This window comes from Fringilla coelebs (genome assembly GCF_963513975.1).
Source record: "Fringilla coelebs genome assembly, chromosome: 23".
Classification (NCBI taxonomy): Eukaryota; Metazoa; Chordata; class Aves; order Passeriformes; family Fringillidae; genus Fringilla; species Fringilla coelebs.
Window position 1 is genome coordinate 3,342,373 of NC_140049.1, and position 20,441 is coordinate 3,362,813.

The window sequence follows — 20,441 nt, forward strand, 5'->3', positions numbered from 1 at the left end:
CCCCGCAGTGTCGCTGCTCAAGAACCTCAAGCACGCCAACATCGTCACCCTGCACGACATCATCCACACCGAGCGCTCCCTCACCCTCGTCTTCGAGTACCTGGTGGGTCTGGGGGCTTCTCTGGGGGCTGGGGGGGGGGTGAGGAAGGACAGACTGACGCGTCCTTCCCTCTGCAGGACAACGACCTCAAGCAGTACCTGGAGAACTGCGGGAACCTGATGAGCGTGCACAACGTGAAGGTGAGGGGTGTGCAGGGACCCTGCCCTGCCCCTCGTCCTGACTGGGGGGTTTGGGGCTGGGAGAGGCTGGAGATCCCCTCACCCTCCAGTTCCAGCTCCCTTTGCCCTTTTTGAGGCTGGAGATCCCCTCACCCTCCAGTTCTGGTTCCCTTTGCCCTTTCTGAGGTTGGAGATCCCCTCACCCTCCAGTTCTGGCTTCCTTTGCCCTTTCTGAGGCTGGAGATCCCCTCACCCTCCAGTTCTGGTTCCCTTTGCCCCTTCTGAGGCTGGAGATCCCTTCACCCTCCAGTTCTGGTTCCCTTTACTCTTTCCTAGAGGCTGGAGATCCCTTCACCCTTCAGCTCCTGCTCCCTTTCTCTTTCTGAGGCTGCAAATCAGTTCACCATTCACTTGTTGCTCCCTTTCCCCTTTCTGAGGCTGGAGATCCCCTCACCCTCTACTTTCTGCTCCCTTTGCCCTTTCTGAGGTTGGAGATCCCCTCACCCTTCAGTTCTGGTTCTCTTTGCCCCTTCTGAGGCTGGAGATCAGTTCACCATTCACTTCTTGCTCCCTTTGTGCTTCCTGAGGCTGGAGATCCCTTCACCCTTCAGTTCCTGCTCCCTTTGCCCTTTCAGAGGCTGCAAATCAGTTCACCATTCATTTCTGGCTCCCTTTGCCCTTTCAGAGGCTGGAGATCCCCTCACCCTCCAGTTCTTGCTCCCTTTACCCTTTCCTAGAGGCTGGAGATCCCTTCACCTTCAGCTCCTGCTCTCTTTCCCTTTCTGAGGCTGGAGATCCCTTCACCCTCCAGTTCCTGCTCCCTTTGCCCTTCCTGAGGCTCCCCCAGCATTTCCACCCTAAATAAAATCCCTGCACGTTCCCACTTTGCTCACCCCACTCCGTGACCCTTCCCCACAGCATTTCCTGCCCCAGCACAGCTCCGAGGGGCCTTTCCTTCCCACAACACGCAGATTCCTCAAGGCAGCTTGATTTTTAGTCCTAAATCCATCCTCCTCCTCCTCTGTGGTGGTGTTTGAGGATCCCCAGGACGAGGGAAGAGATGAGAATCTTGACTCCACGTTTCAGCAGGCTGATTTATTATTTTATGATATATATTATAGTAAAAGAAAATGATATATTAATACTATACTAAAGAAAAGAGAAAGGAGACATCAGAAGGCTGGAAAAGGAAAGGAATGATGATAAAATCTTGTGACTGACAGAGAGTGTGATCCAGCTGGACTGGGATTGGTCATTAATTAAAATCAACCACATGAGACCAATCAAAGATGCACCTGTTGCATTCCACAGCAGCAGATAATCATTGTTCACATTTCATTTCTGAGGCCTCTCAGCTTCTCAGGAGAAAAATCCTAGCGAAAGAATGTTTCAAAAAACGTGTCTGTGACCCTCCTCCTCCCTGCAGATCTTCATGTTCCAGCTGCTCCGTGGCCTGGCTTATTGCCACGGCAGGAAAATCCTGCACCGAGACCTCAAACCCCAGAACCTGCTCATCAACGAGCGAGGGGAGCTCAAGCTGGCTGATTTTGGTAGGTGAAACCCTCCAGGGACGATGCAGGATTGGGAAAAAAAAGTGGGGGGCAGCTCCTTGATGTGCGTCCCTGCCGCCCTCAGGGTTAGCCAGGGCCAAGTCTGTCCCCACAAAAACCTACTCCAACGAGGTGGTGACGCTCTGGTACCGGCCCCCCGACGTCCTGCTGGGCTCCACCGAGTACTCCACGCCCATCGACATGTGGTGAGGCACCGAGCGCCCCGGGGGCATCCCGGGAGGGGCCGGGCGTTTCCATCCTCATCCTCGCGGTGTTGGGTACAACTGAGGGTGGGGGGGCTCTCCCAGGGCTGTTTTTACTGTCCCCAGAGCTGATTTCCCTGTCCCCATGTCCCCAGAGCTCTCCCAGGGCAGATTTCCCTGTCCCCATGTCCCCAGGCTCTCCCAAGGCTGTTTTCACTGTCCCCATGTCCCCAGGCTCTCCCAGGGCTGTTTTCACTGTCCCCATGTCCCCAGGCTCTCCCAGGGCTGTTTTCCCTGTCCCCAGTGCAGATTTCCCTGTCCCCATGTCCCCAGAGCTCTCCCAGGGTTGTTTTCCCTGTCCCCAGAGCTGATTTCCCTGTCCACATGTCCCCAGAGCTCTCCCAATGCACATTTCCCTGACCTTGTGTCTCTCCCTGTCCCCATGTCCCCAGAGCTCTCCCAGTGCAGATTTCCCTGTCCCCATGTCCCCAGAGCTCTCCCAGGGCTGTTTCACTGTCCCCAGAGCTGATTTCCCTGTCCCCATGTCCCCAGAGCTCTCCCAGAGCTGTTTACCCTGTCCTTGGGTCTCTCCCTGTCCCCAGGGTCTCCCAGAGCTCTCCCAGAGCAGATTTCCCTGTCCCCATGTTCCCAGAGCTCTCCCAGAGCTGATTTCCCTGTCCCCATGTTCCCAGAGCTCTCCCAGAGCTGTTTTCCTTGTCCCCATGTCCCCAAGCTCTCCCAGTGCAGATTTCCCTGTCCCCAGAGCTCTCCCAGTGCACATTTCCCTGTCCCCAGGCTCTCCCAGTGCACATTTCCCTGTCCCCAGGCTCTCCCAGAGCACATTTCCCTGTCCCCAGGCTCTCCCAGAGCTCTCCCAGTGCACATTTCCCTGTCCCCAGGCTCTCCCAGAGCACATTTCCCTGTCCCCAGGCTCTCCCAGAGCTGTTTTCCCTGTCCCCATGTCCCCAGAGCTCTCCCAGAGCTGTTTTCCCTGTCCCCAGGCTCTCCCAGAGCTGTTTTCCCTGTCCCCAGGCTCTCCCAGAGCACATTTCCCTGTCCCCAGAGCTCTCCCAGAGCTGTTTTCCCTGTGCCCATGTCCCCAGGCTCTCCCAAAGCAGATTTCCCTGTCCCCAGAGCTCTCCCAGAGCAGATTTCCCTGTCCCCAGGCTCTCCCAGAGCAGATTTCCCTGTCCCCAGGCTCTTCCAATGCACATTTCCCTGTCCCCAGAGCTCTCCCAGAGCACATTTCCCTGTCCCCATGTCCCCAGGCTCTCCCAGAGCTGTTTTCCCTGTCCCCATGTCCCCAGAACTCTCCCAGAGCACATTTCCCTGTCCCCAGAGCTCTCCCAGAGCAGATTTCCCTGTTCCCAGGCTCTCCCAGTGCACATTTCCCTGTCCCCAGAGCTCTCCCAGAGCAGATTTCCCTGTTCCCAGGCTCTCCCAGAGCACATTTCCCTGTCCCCAGAGCTCTCCCAGAGCTGTTTTCCCTGTCCCCATGTCCCCAGGCTCTCCCAGAGCTGTTTCCCCTGTCCCCAGAGCTCTCCCAGAGCTCTTTCCCCATCCCCTGGACTCGGGGTCGGCTCCGCGCCATCCCCGCCCCGCCGGGAGCGCTTCCCCCTCCCGGAGCCGCTCCCGCTCCCCCGGCGCCACCCGCGGGGTTTGTCCCCACCGTGACCCCGGGGTGTCCCCTGCCCTTCAGGGGGGTCGGCTGCATCCACTACGAGATGGTGACGGGCCGGCCGATGTTCCCCGGCTCCACGGTGAAGGAGGAGCTGCACCTCATCTTCCGCCTGCTGGGTGAGCGCCGAGCGCTGAGCCCGGTCCCCGCGCGGGGGCAGTGCCGGCCCGGGAACCGGGAACCGACCGGGAACGGAGCGGGAACGGAACGGGAACCGCACCGGGAACGGAACGGGAACGGAACGGGAACCGACCGGGAACCGCACCGGGAACGGAACGGGGCGGGAAAATGGGATAATGGGATGGGATCTGTGGGAAAGAGGGAGCAGGGATGAGGTGGGACGGGATGAGCAGGGATGAGGTGGGATGGGATGAACAGGGATGAGGTGGGACGGGATAGGAAGGAAGGAAAAGGGAAGGGATGGTCTGGGATGGGTTGGGATGGGAAAGAGGGAACAGGGATGGGATGGGATGGGATAAGGAAGGAGGGAACAGGGATAGGGTGGGATGGGATGAACAGGGATGAGGTGGGACGGGATGAACAGGCATGAGGTGGGATGGGATGAGCAGGGATGAGGTGGGATGGGATGAAGGAAGGGAGGAAGGGAGGGAGGAAGGAAGGGAGGAAGGGAGGGAAGGGATGGTCTGGGATGGGAAAGAGGGAACAGGGATGGGATAGGATAAGGAAGGAGGGAACAGGGATAGGGTGGGATGGACAGGAATGAACAGGGATAGGGTGGGATGAGGTTAGGGTGAGGTGGGATGTGGTAGGAAGGAGGGAAAAGGGATGGGGTGGGGTGGAAGGGAAAGAACTGGGATGGAATGGGATGGGATGGACAGGAATGAACAGGGATGAGGTGGGATGGTACAGGAAGGAGGGAACAGGGATGGGATGGGATGGGATCCATGGGAAGAAGGGAACAGGGATAGGATGGGGTGGACAGGAATGAGCAGGGATGTGGTAGGAAGGAGGAAGAAGGGATGGGGTGGACTGGGATGGGGTGGGGTGGAAAGGAAGGAACAGGGATGGGGGGGAATGGGATGAACAGGGATGAGATGGGATGCAGTAAGAAGGAGGAAAAAGGGTTGGGATGGGATGGGAAGGAGGGAACAGGGATGGGGTGAGTAGGATGGGATGAACAGGAGTGAAAACAGGGGGATGGTGGGGTGGACAGGAATGAACAGGGGTGGAATGGGATGGGGTGGGAAGGAGGGAGCAGGGGTGGGATGGGGTAGACTGGGGTCGCAGCAATGAAGGAGGATGGAATGGGGGGGCAGGAATGGAAAGGGGTGGGATGAAAGGGGCAGGGGGGATGACATGGGCAGGGGTGGGCAGGGTGAGCTGGGGTGGGCAGGGATGGGCAGGTCAGGCATGGACAGAAGCTGCCTGCAGCCCCCTCCAGGCTGGCCCAGGATGAGAAGCTCCCTGCACCCCCTGGGGACATCAGTGCCCTCTCTCAGGGACGGCCCCCACACTCCTGGAGGTTCCCATCCCACCCAGTGCCCACGGCAGTGCCCTGTCCCCCCACAGGAACCCCCACGGAGGACACCTGGCCCGGGATAACGTCCAACGAGGAGTTCAAGGCTTACAACTTCAGCCAGCACCGAGCCCAGCCGCTGATCAACCACGCCCCGAGGTACCCCGGGGGCAGGGACGGGGAAAGATTGGGGGGATTGAGGGGGTGAAGGGCAGCCTGGGCAGCCCAGGCTCGTTGTGTCCCCGTGGTGCTCCGGGCTGCGGTGCCACTCGTCCCTCCCTGTGGTCCTTGCAGCCTCCTGGGCGCAGCCTCGGTGCAGTTTTGGTTTTGTTTCCCCTCTCTCCCAGGCTGGACTCGGAAGGCGTCGACCTGCTGACAAATCTGCTGCTGGTGGGTGCTGGGGAGGGGAGGGGAGGGGAGGGGAGGGGAGGGGAGGGGAGGGGAGGGGAGGGGAGGGGAGGGGAGGGAAGGGAAGGGAAGGGAAGGGAAGGGAAGGGAAGGGAAGGGAAGGGAAGGGAAGGGAAGGGAAGGGAAGGGAAGGGAAGGGAAGGGAAGGGAAGGGAAGGGAAGGGAAGGGAAGGGAAGGGAAGGGAAGGGAAGGGAAGGGAAGGGAAGGGAAGGGAAGGGAAGGGAAGGGAAGGGAAGGGAAGGGAAGGGAAGGGAAGGGAAGGGGAAGGGGAAGGGAAGGGAAGGGAAGGGGAAGGGGAAGGGAAGGGGAAGGGGCGCCTGGAGCAGGGCAGTGCCATGGGGCGGGTGGGTGGCACTGCTGGGATGGGCAGGGTGCCCAGATGTGTGAGGTGAATGTGCAGGGGTGCCCAGATGTGTGGTGGAAATGCAGAGAGGCGCCCAGATGTGTGAGATAAATGCAGGGGGGTGCCCAGCTGTGCGGTGTGGATGTGCAGAGGTGCCCAGCTGTGCGGTGTCAGTGCAGAGGTGCCCAGCTGTGCGGGGTGGGTGTGCAGAGGTGCCCAGCTGTGCAGTGTCAGTGCAGAGGTGCCCAGCTGTGCGGGGTGGGTGTGCAGAGGTGCCCAGCTGTGCAGTGTCGGTGCAGAGGTGCCCAGCTGTGCAGGGTGGGTGTGCAGAGGTGCCCAGCTGTGCAGTGTCGGTGCAGAGGTGCCCAGCTGTGCAGGGTGGGTGTGCAGAGGTGCCCAGCTGTGCAGTGTCGGTGCAGAGGTGCCCAGCTGTGCGGGGTGGGTGTGCAGAGGTGCCCAGCTGTGCAGTGTCGGTGCAGAGGTGCCCAGCTGTGCCCAGCTCTCACGGGGCCCTGCTGGCTGTGTGCAGTACAGAGCCAAGGGCCGGATCTCAGCCGAGGCCGCGCTGCAGCACCCCTACTTCCGGAGCCTGGGGGAGCGCGTGCACCTCCTGCCCGACAGTGAGTGCGGGGCTGCCGCCCCAAAACGGGGAAAAATGGGGGAAAAGGGGGAAAAGGGGGGGGAAAAGGGGGGAAAAGGGGAAAAGGGGGAAAAGGGGCCTCAGGCACCTTCCTGCGCCCTCAGGGGCGCCTCTGCAGCAGGGTGGGGCAGGGGCTGATGGCTGTGGGAGAGAGGAGTAGTAATAATAATAATAAAAATAACAACAATAATAATATTAATAACCAGAAATAGTAATAATAATCATACTAATACTAATATAATAATATTAATAATAATAATTTTAAAAATGCTAATAATGCTAATGCTGCTACTACTATTACTAATATAATAATAAGCATAAATACTAATAATACTAAGTATAATAATAAAATATAATAACAAAATATAATAACAATAATAAATAATAATAATATATTAATAATGCTAATAATGCTAGAAATACTACTACTACTAATAATATAATAATTGCCATAAATACTAATAATATGACTAATAAATACTAATAATATGACTAATAATAATTTAAAATCTAATAATGATAATTATAATAATAATAACAGAAAATATTAATAATAGTAATCATACTAATGCTAATACTACTACAAATATAATAATATAAAAATAATAATAATTTTAAAATACTAATAATACTAATGCTAATACTACTAATAATAATATAATAATAACCATAAATAATAATAATGATAATAATGATAATAATGATAATAATGATAATAATGATAATGATAATAATAATAATAATAATAATAATAATAATAATAATAATAATAATAATAATAATAATAATAATAATAATAATAATAATAATAATTTGGGTGGGATGGGACGGGGGGGAGGCTGAGGGAGGAGGACCCTGGAGGTGCCACCCGGGCAGGACTGACCCCTGTGTCTGTGCCCCCCCTGCCCAGACGCCTCCATCTTCTCCCTGAAGGAGATCCAGCTGCAGAAGGACCCCGGGCACCGCGGCTCGGCCTTCCAGCACTCAGGTAGGGCTGGCATCTCCCCCTGCCCTGCCCTGGGCACCTTGGCTGGCACATCTGGCCGTGCTGAGGCACAGCTGGCCGCTCTGGCTCGGAACCCCCTCCCCAGCCCCCCTGAGCCCCTCTCCGGGTCCCCTCCCCAGCCCGCGGCAAGAACCGGAGGCAGAGCATCTTTTGAAGCGGGATCCGGCTCTGGTTGCCATGGAGACGGAAGCGCTGAGTGAGGAGCGGCTCCCACCCGACCCTGGGCAGAATTCCCGGCTCCAGCAGGACCCAAAAACCCCCCCCTGGATGGACCCGTGGCCTTGTCCCCCCCTCGTTTGCTGTTGTCCCCTCTGAGAGGAGCTCCAGGGAGGAGCTGCCAGGCCCTGCACTGCCCCGGAGGGTTTGGGGGCTCAGGGGGGGGATTTGTGGGGTTTGGAAAATCAGAGTGGGGATTTGTGGGGTTTGGAGGCTCAGAGTGGGGATTTGTGGGACTCAGGGTGGGGATTTGTGGGGTTTGGGGGCTCAGAGTGGGGATATATGGGGTTTGGGGGCTCAGGGTGTGGATTTGTGGGTTTTGGAGAATCAGAGTGGGGATCTATGGGGTTTGGGGGCTCAGACTGGGGATTTGTGGGGTTTGGGGCTCAGGGTGGGGATTTATGGGTTTTGGAGAATCAGAGTGGGGATTTGTGGGGCTTGGGGCCTCAGGGTGGGGATTTGTGGGGTTTGGAGAATCAGAGTGGGGATTTGTGGGGTTTGGGGGCTCAGACTGGGGATTTGTGGGGTTTGGCCCAGGCAGGAATTGCTGGAAATGCACCTTTGCTCAGACAAGCTGCCCTGCACCCCCTGGTTTTTGGGGTTTTTGGGGGGAACACGTTAGGACTGCTGGGGACAGCCCAGCCTGGCCCTGGGAGCACCTGGAGCACAGCTGGGCACAGCCCCCCCGTGTTTCACCTCTGCCTGCAGAGCCCCCGTTCCCCTCCCTGTTCTGGTACCCAAATCCAGCTGAGGGAGCAGCCAGAACTGCTCCGCTCCCCCCGGCTCTGCCAGTCCCTGAGCCAGACTGGGACGTGCTGAGCCCAAACTGGGATGTCCTGAGCCCAGACTGGGATGTCCCTGCTGCCAAACTGGGATGTGCCGAGCCCAGACTGGGATGTCCCTGCTCCCAGACTGGGATGTCCTGAGCCCAAACTGGGACGTCCTGAGCCCAGACTGGGACGTCCTGAGCCCCAACTGGGATGTCCCTGCTGCCAAACTGGGATGTGCCGAGCCCAGACTGGGATGTCCTGAGCCCAAACTGGGATGTCCCTGCTGCCAAACTGGGAAGTGCCGAGCCCAGACTGGGATGTCCCTGCTCCCAGACTGGGATGTCCCTGCTCCCAGACTGGGATGTCCCTGCTCCCCCCCAGCCTCTGGAACGGGCGCCTGGGACTGGGATTGGCACCTGGGACCAGGAATGGCACCTGGAGCTGGGACTGGCACCTGGGACTGGGACTGGCACCTGGAATGGGCACCTGGAACTGGGATTGGCACCTGGGACTGGCACCTGGGACTGGGATTGGCACCTGGGACTGGGATTGGCACCTGGAACTGGCACCTGGAACTGGGACTGGCACCTGGAATGGGCACGTGGGACTGGCACCTGGGACTGGGACTGGCACCTGGAGCTGGGACTGGCACCTGGAACTGGGATTGGCACCTGGAACCAGGAATGGCACCTGGGACTGGCACCTGGGACTGGCACCTGGGACCAAGACTGGCCCCTGGAGCTGGGACTGGCCCCTGGAGCTGGGACTGGCACCTGGGACCGGGACTGTCACCCGGGACTGGCGCCTGTGCCTGTGCCTGGCGCTTTTCTCCGGCTCCAGCTCTCCGTGGTGCCGTTCCCTCCTGGAGCAGGGAGTGATCCCCCCAGCAATCCTCGGGAAACGCTCCCTGGGAGGGGAAACGAGCGAGCCTGGAGCTGCCGGGGCGGCTCCTCCCGGCGCCGGCTCCGAGCTCCCGGGAGCTCCCGGTGCCCCCAGAGCTGCGGCTCGCACGGGGCTCCAGACGTCGGCATGGTCTGAGGTTTGCCCTTCCCGGTATTTCCAGCCTGAATTGTTCCCTAATTGATCCCAGGGGATGGGGAAGAGCAGGAACGGCCCCCAGCCCCCAGTGACGCGTTTGGGGCTGTGTTCTCCTGGTCCCTCCTGATTCCCTCTTTTCCTGATTCCCTCTTTTCCTGATTCCTTCTTTTCCTGATTCCCTTTTTTCCTGATTCCCTCTATTCCTGGGTTCTCCTGGTTCCATTTTTCCCAGGTCTCTCCTGGTTTCCCCTTTTCCTGGTCCCTCCTGAGTCCCTTTTTTCCTGGCCTCCTGATTCCTTCTTTTCCTGGGCCCTCGTGGTTCCCTCTTTTCCTGATTCCTTCTTTTCCTGGGTTCTTCTGGTTCCATTTTTTCCTGATCCCTCCTGGTTTCCTCTTCTCTTGGTCACTCCTGATTCCTTCTTTTCCTGGTCTCTCTTGGGTCCTTCTTTTCCTGGTTCCCTTTTTTCCTGGTCCCTCCTGGTTCCCTTTTTTCCTGGTCCCTCCTGGTTCCATTTTTTTCCTGGTCCCTCCTGGTTCCATTTTTTCCTGGTCCCTCCTGATTCCCTCTTTTCCTGGTCCCTCCTGGTTCCCTCTTTTCCTGCAGCTGGGGCCAGGCTGAGCTCTCCCAGTGCCACCTCTCCTCCCTTCCCAGGGCTCCTGCCAGGCCCTGGCGGCTCAGGGCAGGACAAGGACACGGAATTCTGCTGTTCCCAGGGGAGCAGAGCCTGGAGCAGGGCAGGAATTTCCCCCTGCCCCATCCAGGATATCCCTGACCTGTCTTTGCTCCGTTTTCCTGCTCTGTTTTCCCATTCCCACAATTCAAACAACAAAATCCCTTTGGATTTTGGAGATTCAGGACAAAATAAGTGCTTTTTTTTTTTTTTTTTGGACAAAACCTTGGGCGTTTTCCCAAGGTTTTCCAACTCTGGGAGTGGGAATGAACTCCCAGCTGAGCCACGCCACATCCCCATGGGGAGAAGTTCAGATCCAAAATTCCTGCTGAAGATCAAGGCAAACTGCCAGGAGCATTCCCAGGATCAGGAAAAGCCCAGCTGGCTCCTGTTTGTCCTTGCACAGCCTTTCCTTTTTTCCCTATAAATCCCCCCAAAAGGGTGGGGGTTTCCACCTTGTGAGAGAATTCCCAACATTTGTCAACACCCAAAACCCAGGAAAAATGGAAATTTCTTCAATTTCTTCCCTCCTAAACTTTTTTTCCCTCCTTTCTTTAGAATTCCAGCTTTTCCAATGAATTTTTGCCAGATTTTTTTTTTGGGGGGGGGTTGATTTTCCCCTCTGGAATCACGCCCAGAACCCCTCACTTTTACATCATTCCAGAAAATTCCAGAGGGTTCCAATCCCCCCATTCCTGACCAGCTCCCAATTCCAGATAAGCCCTTTTATCCCAGGCATTTCATGGATATTTGATTCCCACTTGGAGTGTAAATATTTGGTGCCACGCTCTGATCTCCACTGGAAAAAAAAATATAAAACTGAGCTGGAGGCAGGCAGGGATTAAATCCCAAAGTTAAATCCCTCTTTTCCACCTCTGGCATAAAATTCCAGCCCTTTTAGGCTGAGTTTAGGGGGAGAGAAACCCCCTGGATGCCCCATCCTTTAAAAAAAAAATAAACATCCCTGTCCTATCCCAGGATTTCCCAAGTTTTGGAGCACCAATTGGAATTTTCATGAAAATGTTGGGAATTTTTGTGGTTTTCCAGCATTTTTTTCCCCTCCTCATTTCATGGATTCTCCCATCCACCACATCCAGGAGCAGCCACAGCCCCTTTGTCTTGCACTGGTTTTTCTTGGAATTTTTTTCCTTTTTTTTTAAATTTTTATTATTTTTTATTACCAGAAAAGAGGGGTTTTGGCTGTGCCCTCAGGAAATCTGTATTCCTGGTATTCTTTTGTCTGGCCAGCTGATGGAATGGGTGAAGGAACAGAATTAAATCAGGGTTTGGGACAAAAACAAAAACAACAACAGCAACCCTGGGAGGCAGAGCTGTTCATCCCATCCCTCCATTCCCACACGGATCCTCCTTTCCTGGCATATGGAGAACTCAAACAACAAAATTCCTTTGGGTTTTGGAGGTTCAGGACAAAATAAATGGAATTTTTTTTCACCTCCCCCCTTTTTTCTTTACACACAAGATGAAAAAAAGTGGAATTGAGGAGAATTTTCCCGAGGTTTTCCAATGTTTTGTTTGGGTTTTTCCGCCTGATCTCCAGCTGTGCTGCACATCTGGACGCTCAAATGGTCTAAAATTGGATTTGGATTTTGGAGCCATGTCTGAGCATGAATAATTTTTTAAAAAATCCACATTTCCTCATTGCCTTCCTCCACCCTCAGCATCCTGCTCATCCTCCAGCAGGAGAAATCGAGGGGAGGGAGCCAGGGTGGATCCCCAAGCTGTGAATTCCTCTGGGGTGATTCCTTGGCAGAAAAGTGAGAATAAATGTATTTAACTAGTGCTGTACAAACAAAAGACTGGTTTTAAAGTAAAAATAAATGATTTTAAGGATTTATTCCGAAAGAAGTAATGATTTTTTTATATATATAGAGAGAGAAAGAGAAATTTTTTTCTGGAATAAATGTAAAGGTACAAAAAATAAATAATAATAATAATGATAATAAAGGATTTTATCCATCTGTCAGTCTCTTGGCTATGTTTTATAGGAATATTTCAAATTTTTTGATTTCAGAAAAATAGAAATAGAATAGAAAAATATTTCTATTTTTAATTTTTCAGATGAAAAAGATTCTATTTTTTTTTCCTAGTTAAGATTTTTTATAAGGCTTCTATGGTTTTTTTCAGACGATTTTGTGCTTCTTTTTTCTCTCCTTACACAGAAAAAAAAGGACTTAAAGAGCGTTTTCCCAAGGTTGTCCAATGTTCTGGTTGGGTTTTTCCATCTGACCTGTTGGACTGTGAATTCTCCAAAGTAAAATTTATGGAATATGGGACGAGTTTGTACAGGATATCATTTTTCCTCTTTTTTTTCATTTTGATAGGAGGATCTGGGGGTTTTGGGGGGTTGAAGGAAGGAGTGCAGGTGCTGGGAAGGGCGAGTGGTTCCAGGGAAATCAGCTGGGTCCTTCCGTGCCCCCTCCACCCCCAGAGCTTTCCCTGCAGCTCCAGCCCCTCTCCCTGCTGGAATTTCGAGCACAAAAATTGGATTTGCAGGGATCCCCGTGGCAGGGAGGAATGATGGCTCTGACTCCATGTTCTTACAAGGCTGATTTATTATTTTATGATGTTATATTATATTAGAGAATGCTAAATTAACTATACTAAAGAATACAGAAAGGATACAGACAGAAGGTAAAAGATAATAATGAAAACTCCTGACTCCTTCCAGAGCCCTGACACAGCTTGGCCCTGATTGCCCAAAGAGTGAAAACAATTCACATGAAACCAATGAAACAATCTCCAAACACATTCCAAAGCAGCAAAACACAGGAGAAGCAAATGAAATAATTATTGTTTCTCTTTTTCTCTGAGGCTTCTCCTTCCCAGGAGGAAAATCCTGAGCAGAGGGATTATTTCAGAGAATGTGAATGCCACAGGTTGGATATTAGGAAAAAGTTTTTTTTACTGAAGGGTGATGAAGTTGTGGAATGGCCCTGCTGGCCCTGGCTCTGTGTCCAGGCCGTGACAGAACCACAGGACACAGCCTCAAACTGCACCAGGGGAAGTTTAGGTTGGTGTTGTATTTGCAGGGAAACCCCAGAGCAGGCAGGAATGATGAATCTGTGCTCTCAGGAGGCTGATTTATTATTTTGTGATACTACATTATATTAAAGAATACTGAACTAAACTAAAGAATGCAGAAAGGATACAGACAGAAGGCTAAAAAATAATAATTAAATAATGAAAACTCCTGACTCAGCCTGGCCCTGGTTGGCCAAAGAGTGAAAACAATTCAAATGAAACCAATGACACAATCACCTGTGGGTAAACAAGCTCCAAACACATTCCAGACCAGCCAAACACAGGAGAAGCAAATGAGATAAGAATTGTTTTCCTTTTCTCTGAGGCTTCTCAGCTTCCCTGGAGAAAAATAATGGGTGAAGGGATTATTTCAGAGAATGTGAACGCCACAGGTTGGATATTAGGAAAAAGTTTTTTTTACTGAAGGGTGATGAAGTTGTGGAATGGCCCTGCTGGCCTTGCTCTGTGTCCAGGCCGTGACAGAACCACAGGACACAGCCTCAAACTGCACCAGGGGAAATTTAGGTTGGTGGTGTATTTGGAGGGAAGCCCCAGAGCAGGCAGGAATGATGAATCCGTGCTCTCAGGAGGCTGATTTGTTATTTTGTGATACTACATTATATTAAAGAATACTGAACTAAACTAAAGAATGCAGAAAGGATACAGACAGAAGGCTAAAAAATAATAATTAAATAATGAAAACTCCAGACTCAGCCTGGCCCTGGTTGGCCAAAGAGTGAAAACAATTCACATGAAACCAATGAAACAATCACTTGTGGGTGAACAAGCTCCAAACACATTCCAGACCAGCCAAACACAGGAGAAGCAAATGAGATAAGAATTGTTTTCCTTTTCTCTGAGGCTCCTCAGCTTCCCAGGAGAAGAATCCTGAGCAGAGGGATTTTTCCAGAGAATGTGAGTGCCACACAAAAGGAGCTTTGCAGGGAAAGTGTCCCCTGTGTCCTCTGCAGGGATCCCAGGGCCCTGAATAAACACTGCCACAACCCTTTGGGCAAACAAAGCCAGAGCTGCCAGGTCCTGCCCAGGCTTGTGCAGCTGAGCTGGGGAAGAAACCAGGGACAAATTTTCCCCACAAAATTTTGGGGAAAAAAATTTTCCCTTCTCCCACAAATCCATCTGGTAAAACCCCCTGGGATTTGGGATACCCAGCTCTGGGACCCTTTGGGATATTCCTGCTGTGCAGCATTCCTGGAGAGAACCCTCAGCCTTGCAGGGAGGCGGGGAGAGCCAGGCTGGGCTCTGGGGGGATCAGCTGTGGGGTCTTGGGGGGATCATCTGTGGGGTCTTTGGGGGATCAGCTGTGGGGTCTTGGGGGATCAGCTGTGGGGTCTTTGGAGGATCATTTGTGGGGTCTTGGGGGGATCAGCTGTGGGGTCTTTGGAGGATCAGCAGCGGGGTCTTGGGGGGATCAGCTGTGGGGTCTTGGGGGGATCATCTGTGGGGTCTTGGGGGGATCTGTGGAGTCTTTGGCAGATCATCTGTGGGGTCTTTGGGGGGATCAGCTGTGGGGTCTTTGGGGGATCATCTGTGGGGTCTTTGGGGGATCAGCTCTGGGCTCCTGTTGCTTTAGGACACAAAATAAAACCACGTGGACACTGCAATCCCCAAGGTAAAAAACAAAGGTTCAATTTCTGACTCCAGCATTTATGGATTTCCAAAAGTGACCCTGGATTGGAGGGTGACAGTGCCACCTCTGCAATGACACTGGACAAACCCATCAGATTTCTCCTCCTCCATAAAAGAATGCCAAACAATCAGTTATTTACACAAAGTGTGTGAGAAAGTTTGTTACAGGAATGTAAACATCAGAAGGCTTAAAGGAACTTAAACATTAATAAATAATAAATATATAATAAATATATAAATAATAAATAAATAAACAGGGCGACAAGGGTCTTTGGGGGATCATCTGTGGGGTCCTTGGGAGATCATCTGTGGGGTCTTTGGGTGATTTTTGGGGCCTTTGGGGGATCATCTGTGGGGTCTTTGTGGGATTTTGGGGTCTTTGGGGGATCTGTGGGGTCTTTGGGGCTGGAGCCAGCAGGGATTTGGATTTGGGGATTTGGGGGTTTGGGAATTTGGGGATTTGGGGGTTTGGGGGTTTGGGGATTTGGGACAGGGACAATTCCCTGCATCCCCTCCCCCCTGCAGCCTGAGTCACCTCGGGGTGCCAGGGCAGGTGCCCAGGAAGGAGCTGTTTGCCAAACCAGTTCTGCCCCGTCCCACCCCCATTCCTGCTCCTGGCAGGGCCGGATCCGGAACCGGGAATGCTGCCCAGCCCCTTCCTGGCCCCAGGTGTCCCCAGATGTCCCCAGCAGGGCCTTGGGATCCTGCAGGGTCCCTGGGTGTGACAGCGCTGCCCTCCCTGGGGAGATGTGGCAGTTGGGGGACCTTGTAGGGATTGGGGGATCTCGTAGGGATTGGGGGATCTTGTGGGATCTTGCAGGAATTGTGGGATGTTGTGGCAGTAGTGGGATGTTGTACAGATTGGGGGGATGTTGTGGGAATTGTGGGACGTTGTAGGAATTGTGGGATCTTGTAGGAATTGTGGGATAATGTAGGAACTGCGGGATCTTGTAGCAATTGTGGGATCTTTTGGGACATTGCAGGAATTGTGGGATGTTGTAGGAATTGTGGAACCTTGTTGGGATTGTGAGATCTTGCAGGAACTGCGGGATCTTGTAGCAATTGTGGGATGTTGTAGGAATTGTGGGATCTTGTGGGAATTGTGGGATCTTGTGGGATGTTGCAGGAATTGTGGGATGTTGCAGGAATTATGGGAATGTTGCAGGAATTGTGGGATCTTGTAGCAATTGTGGGATCTTGTGGGATGTTGCAGGAATTGTGGGATGTTGCAGGAGTTGTGGGATGTTGCAGGAATTGTGGGATGTTGCAGGAATTGTGGGATGTTGTATCTGAACACCTCAGGCCTCAGAGTGCACCAGCCATGCCGCTGGTGACTGTTCTTAGCAGAATTCTCTCAGAATCTCTCAGAATTTTCTCTCTGTAAAACCCATCAAAGTTACTAAGGCACCAACTGTGCTAAAATAAGAACCGAGAAGCTGAGAAAACAAACACCAAGACCACTCAAACTAGAGAGCAGAAGACTGTAAAACACCGGGGCTGCAACTGAGAAACAGAGGCAGAAAACGAGAGAAACAAGACAAAAACACCAATGGAGGATTGTGTGCTCAGCAATTTGTAGGATCTATAAAAGTGTGTGTGATGCAAACAACAAACAGCTTCTGCTGAACCACATCAGCAAACCTGCCCCAGCAGGATGGTTTGGGTGTCCTTCCATCCCTGTCCCCCCCGTTTTTGGGGGCTCAGCCTGGCTGTGCCACCCCAGCTGCCCCGCCTGGCACGGATTTAGGGCTGGAAGGAGGAAGCAGCGGGGTGGCAGCTCCAGGGCAGCGGGTGTGGGAGTAATTCCAGCAGGGTGGGAGGGGAGCTGGAGGCAGCACTTCCTCCTCCAGGCGAGTGTGACCAGCTCTGCCGCAACCAGGCCGAGATTTCAGGCTGGTGCTTGACCTAGAATTGGAGCCAGGCTCCCCAAACCAGCCTGGCTGGGAGCTCCTGACCCCGAAACACACGAGGTGAACGCTCCCTCTCTGTCTCTCTGCTTTGCTGAGCATCTTTCCTGCAGCCAGCCCCTCACACGTGGAGTTTTTTGTGTTCTCAGGAATTTCTCAAGCAGGTTCAGTGGTTCAGAGTTATTTTCTTACCAGCCCAAGCTTTGGCTGGTGCTGGGATTTTTGTTTGATCCCATCTCCAAATGCACATGGGGGTTCTGAACCCATCACATGTGGATGCTGGGGTAACTCCAGGGGGGTTTAAGGGTCTCTCAGCCCCAATTTGCCCTAAAGGGGGACAGGGAAAACTTCCCCAACATCTGACTCCAAGTCTTTGGCCAAGCTGCCAACCCAAACACTGGGGAAAGCCTTAGAGGAGCTCCAGGAATCTGCTGTCCTGTGGGGCCTCAGGTGGTTCCACCCCAAGAAAATTTCTTTTTAGAGCTGGATTTCCCCTCTGTGCTGAGCCTGGGCCTCGAGAGGTGATTCCAACAGCACCAAAAATTGGGACTGGAGCTCTGCAGTCACTGCAAGCAGGACGCAGCACCATAAAAAACCTCTCCTCCTATTGAAAAGAACAATTTATATACCTAAAAAAATTCCTTCCTGCCCCAGGAATGTGCAAGGGCATGGAAAAACCAAAGGAAGGTTCTCCCCAAAGGCCACTTGGACCCTCTGGAGCATCCCTGGCGCTCACCAGGGACGCCGTGGCTGCAGCCCTGCCCTCCCTCCATTCATGGTTTCACTCTGCAGCCTGCAGCAAGTGCAGAACTGGGGGTGTTTTAATTCAGTGCAAGCACAACATTGATTCCCGTTTGGAAACCAGCCTGCAAGTGCCTCTTCGTGGAGCTAATTCGGGGCTTGCATCTCCTCATCGCATTTTGATGAGCTCCCTCCGGGGAGAGGAGCTGCATTTCTGAGGAACCAGCAGGGATCTGGGTGTTCTTGTGCTGACTAAACCCACCCACGCCTCGGGGCTTATTTGCAAGCAGATCCTGCATGGGTTGTGTCAGCCCTGATGGAAGGGCCTGATGTTCCTGGGAGCTGGCACTGTGATATTCCTGGGAGATGGCACTGTGGTATTCCTGAGAGATGGCACTGTGATATTCCCAGGAGCTGGCACTGTGGTGTTCCTGGGAGCTGGCACTGTGATATTCCTGGGAGATGGCACTGTGGTATTCCCAGGAGCTGGCACTGTGATATTCCTGGGAGATGGCACTGTGGTATTCCCAGGAGCTGGCACTCTGGTGTTCCTGGGAGATGGCACTGATATTCCCAGGAGATGGCACTCTGGTATTCCCAGGATCTGGCACTGATATTCCTGAGAGATGGCACTGTGATATTCCTGAGAGCTGGCACTGACATTCCCAGGATCTGGCACTCTGGTATTCCCAGGAGCTGGCACTGACATTCCCAGGAGCTGGCACTCCGGTATTCCCAGGAGCTGGCACTGTGATATTCCCAGGAGCTGACACTGTGACATTCCCAGGAGCTGGCACTGACATTCCCAGGAGCTGGCACTGTGATATTCCCAGGAGCTGGCACTGTGACATTCCCGGGAGCTGGCACTCTGGTACTCCCAGGAGCTGACACTGACATTCCCGGGAGCTGGCACTGACATTCCCAGGAGCTGGCACTGACATTCCCAGGAGCTGGCCCGGTGATATTCCTGGGAGCTGGCACTGTGATATTCCCAGGGTCTGGCACTCTGGTATTCCCAGGAGCTGGCACTCTGGTATTCCCAGGAGCTGACACTGACATTCCCAGGAGCTGGCACTGACATTCCCAGGATCTGGCACTCTGGTATTCCCAGGAGCTCCCAGGTCACTCGGCGTGGCTCTGGCTAGGGGCTGGTTGATATTTGTCACCTCTGGATGCTGCCTTTGTGGCTGGGGGTGGTGCAGGGGAGCTGCAGAGGTGGGCAGGGCATTGCTGGGCCATTTTAGGGTTGGGAATTCATGCCCTGGAGAGCTGCTGCCATGAGCAGTGAGTTCAGGTCTCCCAGCTCCCTGGATCTCCCTTATCTCCAGATAAAGATCCGGAATGTGGCCCAGGGAAAGCTCTGTCAGTCGTTTCTTTGGGACAGAGCCCCTGGGGTGTGGGAGATGAGGATCAGCCCTTCCACCAGCACAGGGAGATGGATGGGAGAAGGGAGATGGGAGATGGCAGAATCCTGGAATTGTTCGGGTTGGAAAAGACCTCTGGAGATCACCCAGCCAGGGTCACCTGGAGCAGGTGACACAGGAACACACCCAGGTGGGTGCTCCGGTGCTCCTGGCTGCCTTTCCCAGCAGTTTTTGATGGAAAGGCTTCATTATCCCAATCCTTTGGGTGGAAAGGCTTTGTTATCCCAATCCTTTTGGTGGAAAGGCTTCGTTACCCCAATCCTTTTGGTAGGAAGGTTTTGTTATCCCAATCCTTTGGATGGAAAGGCTTCATTACCCCAATCCTTTGGGTGGAAAGGCTTTATTATCCCAATCCTGTCTCCCTTCCCACAAGGAAGCAGAGTCTGCTGCAGCAGCACGACCTCAAATTGAGTTGTTGCCCGGCAAGGAGAGCCCCAGGCTGTGGCTCAGCGTCCCCATCCAGGCTGGTTTGGGAGGTGTTTGGTGCCCTAATGATAAAACCCGATTTCCGCCGTGCCGTTGAGTCATGCCCTGTCCCTGAGCCTCATTCCTGCCTGGCCCTGGCTGTCCCCATCGGTCACGCAGCACAAGGACACCGCTCCCGGCCCTCGGGGCGCTGCAGCTGCTCTTTGATCGTTTCATGGCCTCAGGTGCCCGGCAGCCGCAGGAGCCTCGAGTCTGGGGCACTTTGGGAGGGTTGGGGTGCGGTTATCACCCGTCCCTCGCTGTCACGGTGCCTTTGTCCCCTGCGGTGGTGGCAGGAGCCGTGCCCGTGTTCTGTGGGCACGTTGGCGCGGAAGAACAAGGGCTGGCATGTAATTTGGGGTTGGCTAAAGATTAAGCTGTGGCCAGGTGCGAATGAGCACCTGCGGCCCCGGAGCGGCATTCCAGAGGCACGGGTCACAGGATGGGCGAGTTCCCGTGCCCGGCCACCTGCAGCCAGCGCTCCGTCATGGCCGAGCTCCACCGGCTCTGCTCTGCCTGGAAAGAGTGTTCTAAAAATTGCCAGCCTTCCCCAGCTAAAGTAGGTGAAATATTTATAAACCCATCCTCTAGAGAAGACCTTTTGCGTAAGCATCAACCGCTCCGGCTTTAAAACCCGCGCCCTCCCCCCGCCCCAAGGCAGCTTGTGCTGCTTACCCAGGGAAGGGGCAACTTTAATTGCGTTTGTCTGGCACGGTGGCACCTTTTCAGGGCCACGGGGGACCGCGGGGAGGGCTGGCAGCAAGGAAAAAAAAAAAAGAAAAAGGGGATTTCTGGATTTCCTGCCTCGGCTGTGCTCTGTTCCATCGGGTGTAGCCGCTGTGGCTGTGCTTTAATGCCGGGGGAGGGGGCGCGCACCGCGCACAGGGGTCGCCCCACTTTTGGGAGGATGATGCGACCCCCGTGGGGGGGAGCTGGGAGGGATGAGGGTGGTGAGGAGGAGGAGGAGGAGGAGGGAGGGGGGAAGCGCGGCGCTG

At 53.7% G+C, this 20,441-nt stretch overlaps 1 protein-coding gene across 1 annotated transcript in view; it reads left to right on the forward strand.

Moving 5' to 3' along the window:
- Positions 1-7,776, forward strand: part of CDK18 (cyclin dependent kinase 18) — a 35,616-nt gene extending 27,840 nt beyond the window's left edge. The window contains exons 7-16 of the mRNA XM_084220730.1: positions 9-103; positions 178-240; positions 1,646-1,769; positions 1,855-1,975; positions 3,672-3,769; positions 5,181-5,286; positions 5,475-5,517; positions 6,409-6,499; positions 7,430-7,507; positions 7,645-7,776. Coding sequence (XP_084076856.1) covers positions 9-103; positions 178-240; positions 1,646-1,769; positions 1,855-1,975; positions 3,672-3,769; positions 5,181-5,286; positions 5,475-5,517; positions 6,409-6,499; positions 7,430-7,507; positions 7,645-7,679 — 854 coding nt within the window. The 3' untranslated portion in view covers positions 7,680-7,776. The remainder of the gene's footprint in view (positions 1-8; positions 104-177; positions 241-1,645; positions 1,770-1,854; positions 1,976-3,671; positions 3,770-5,180; positions 5,287-5,474; positions 5,518-6,408; positions 6,500-7,429; positions 7,508-7,644) is intronic.
- Positions 7,777-20,441: the final 12,665 nt, after the last annotated feature.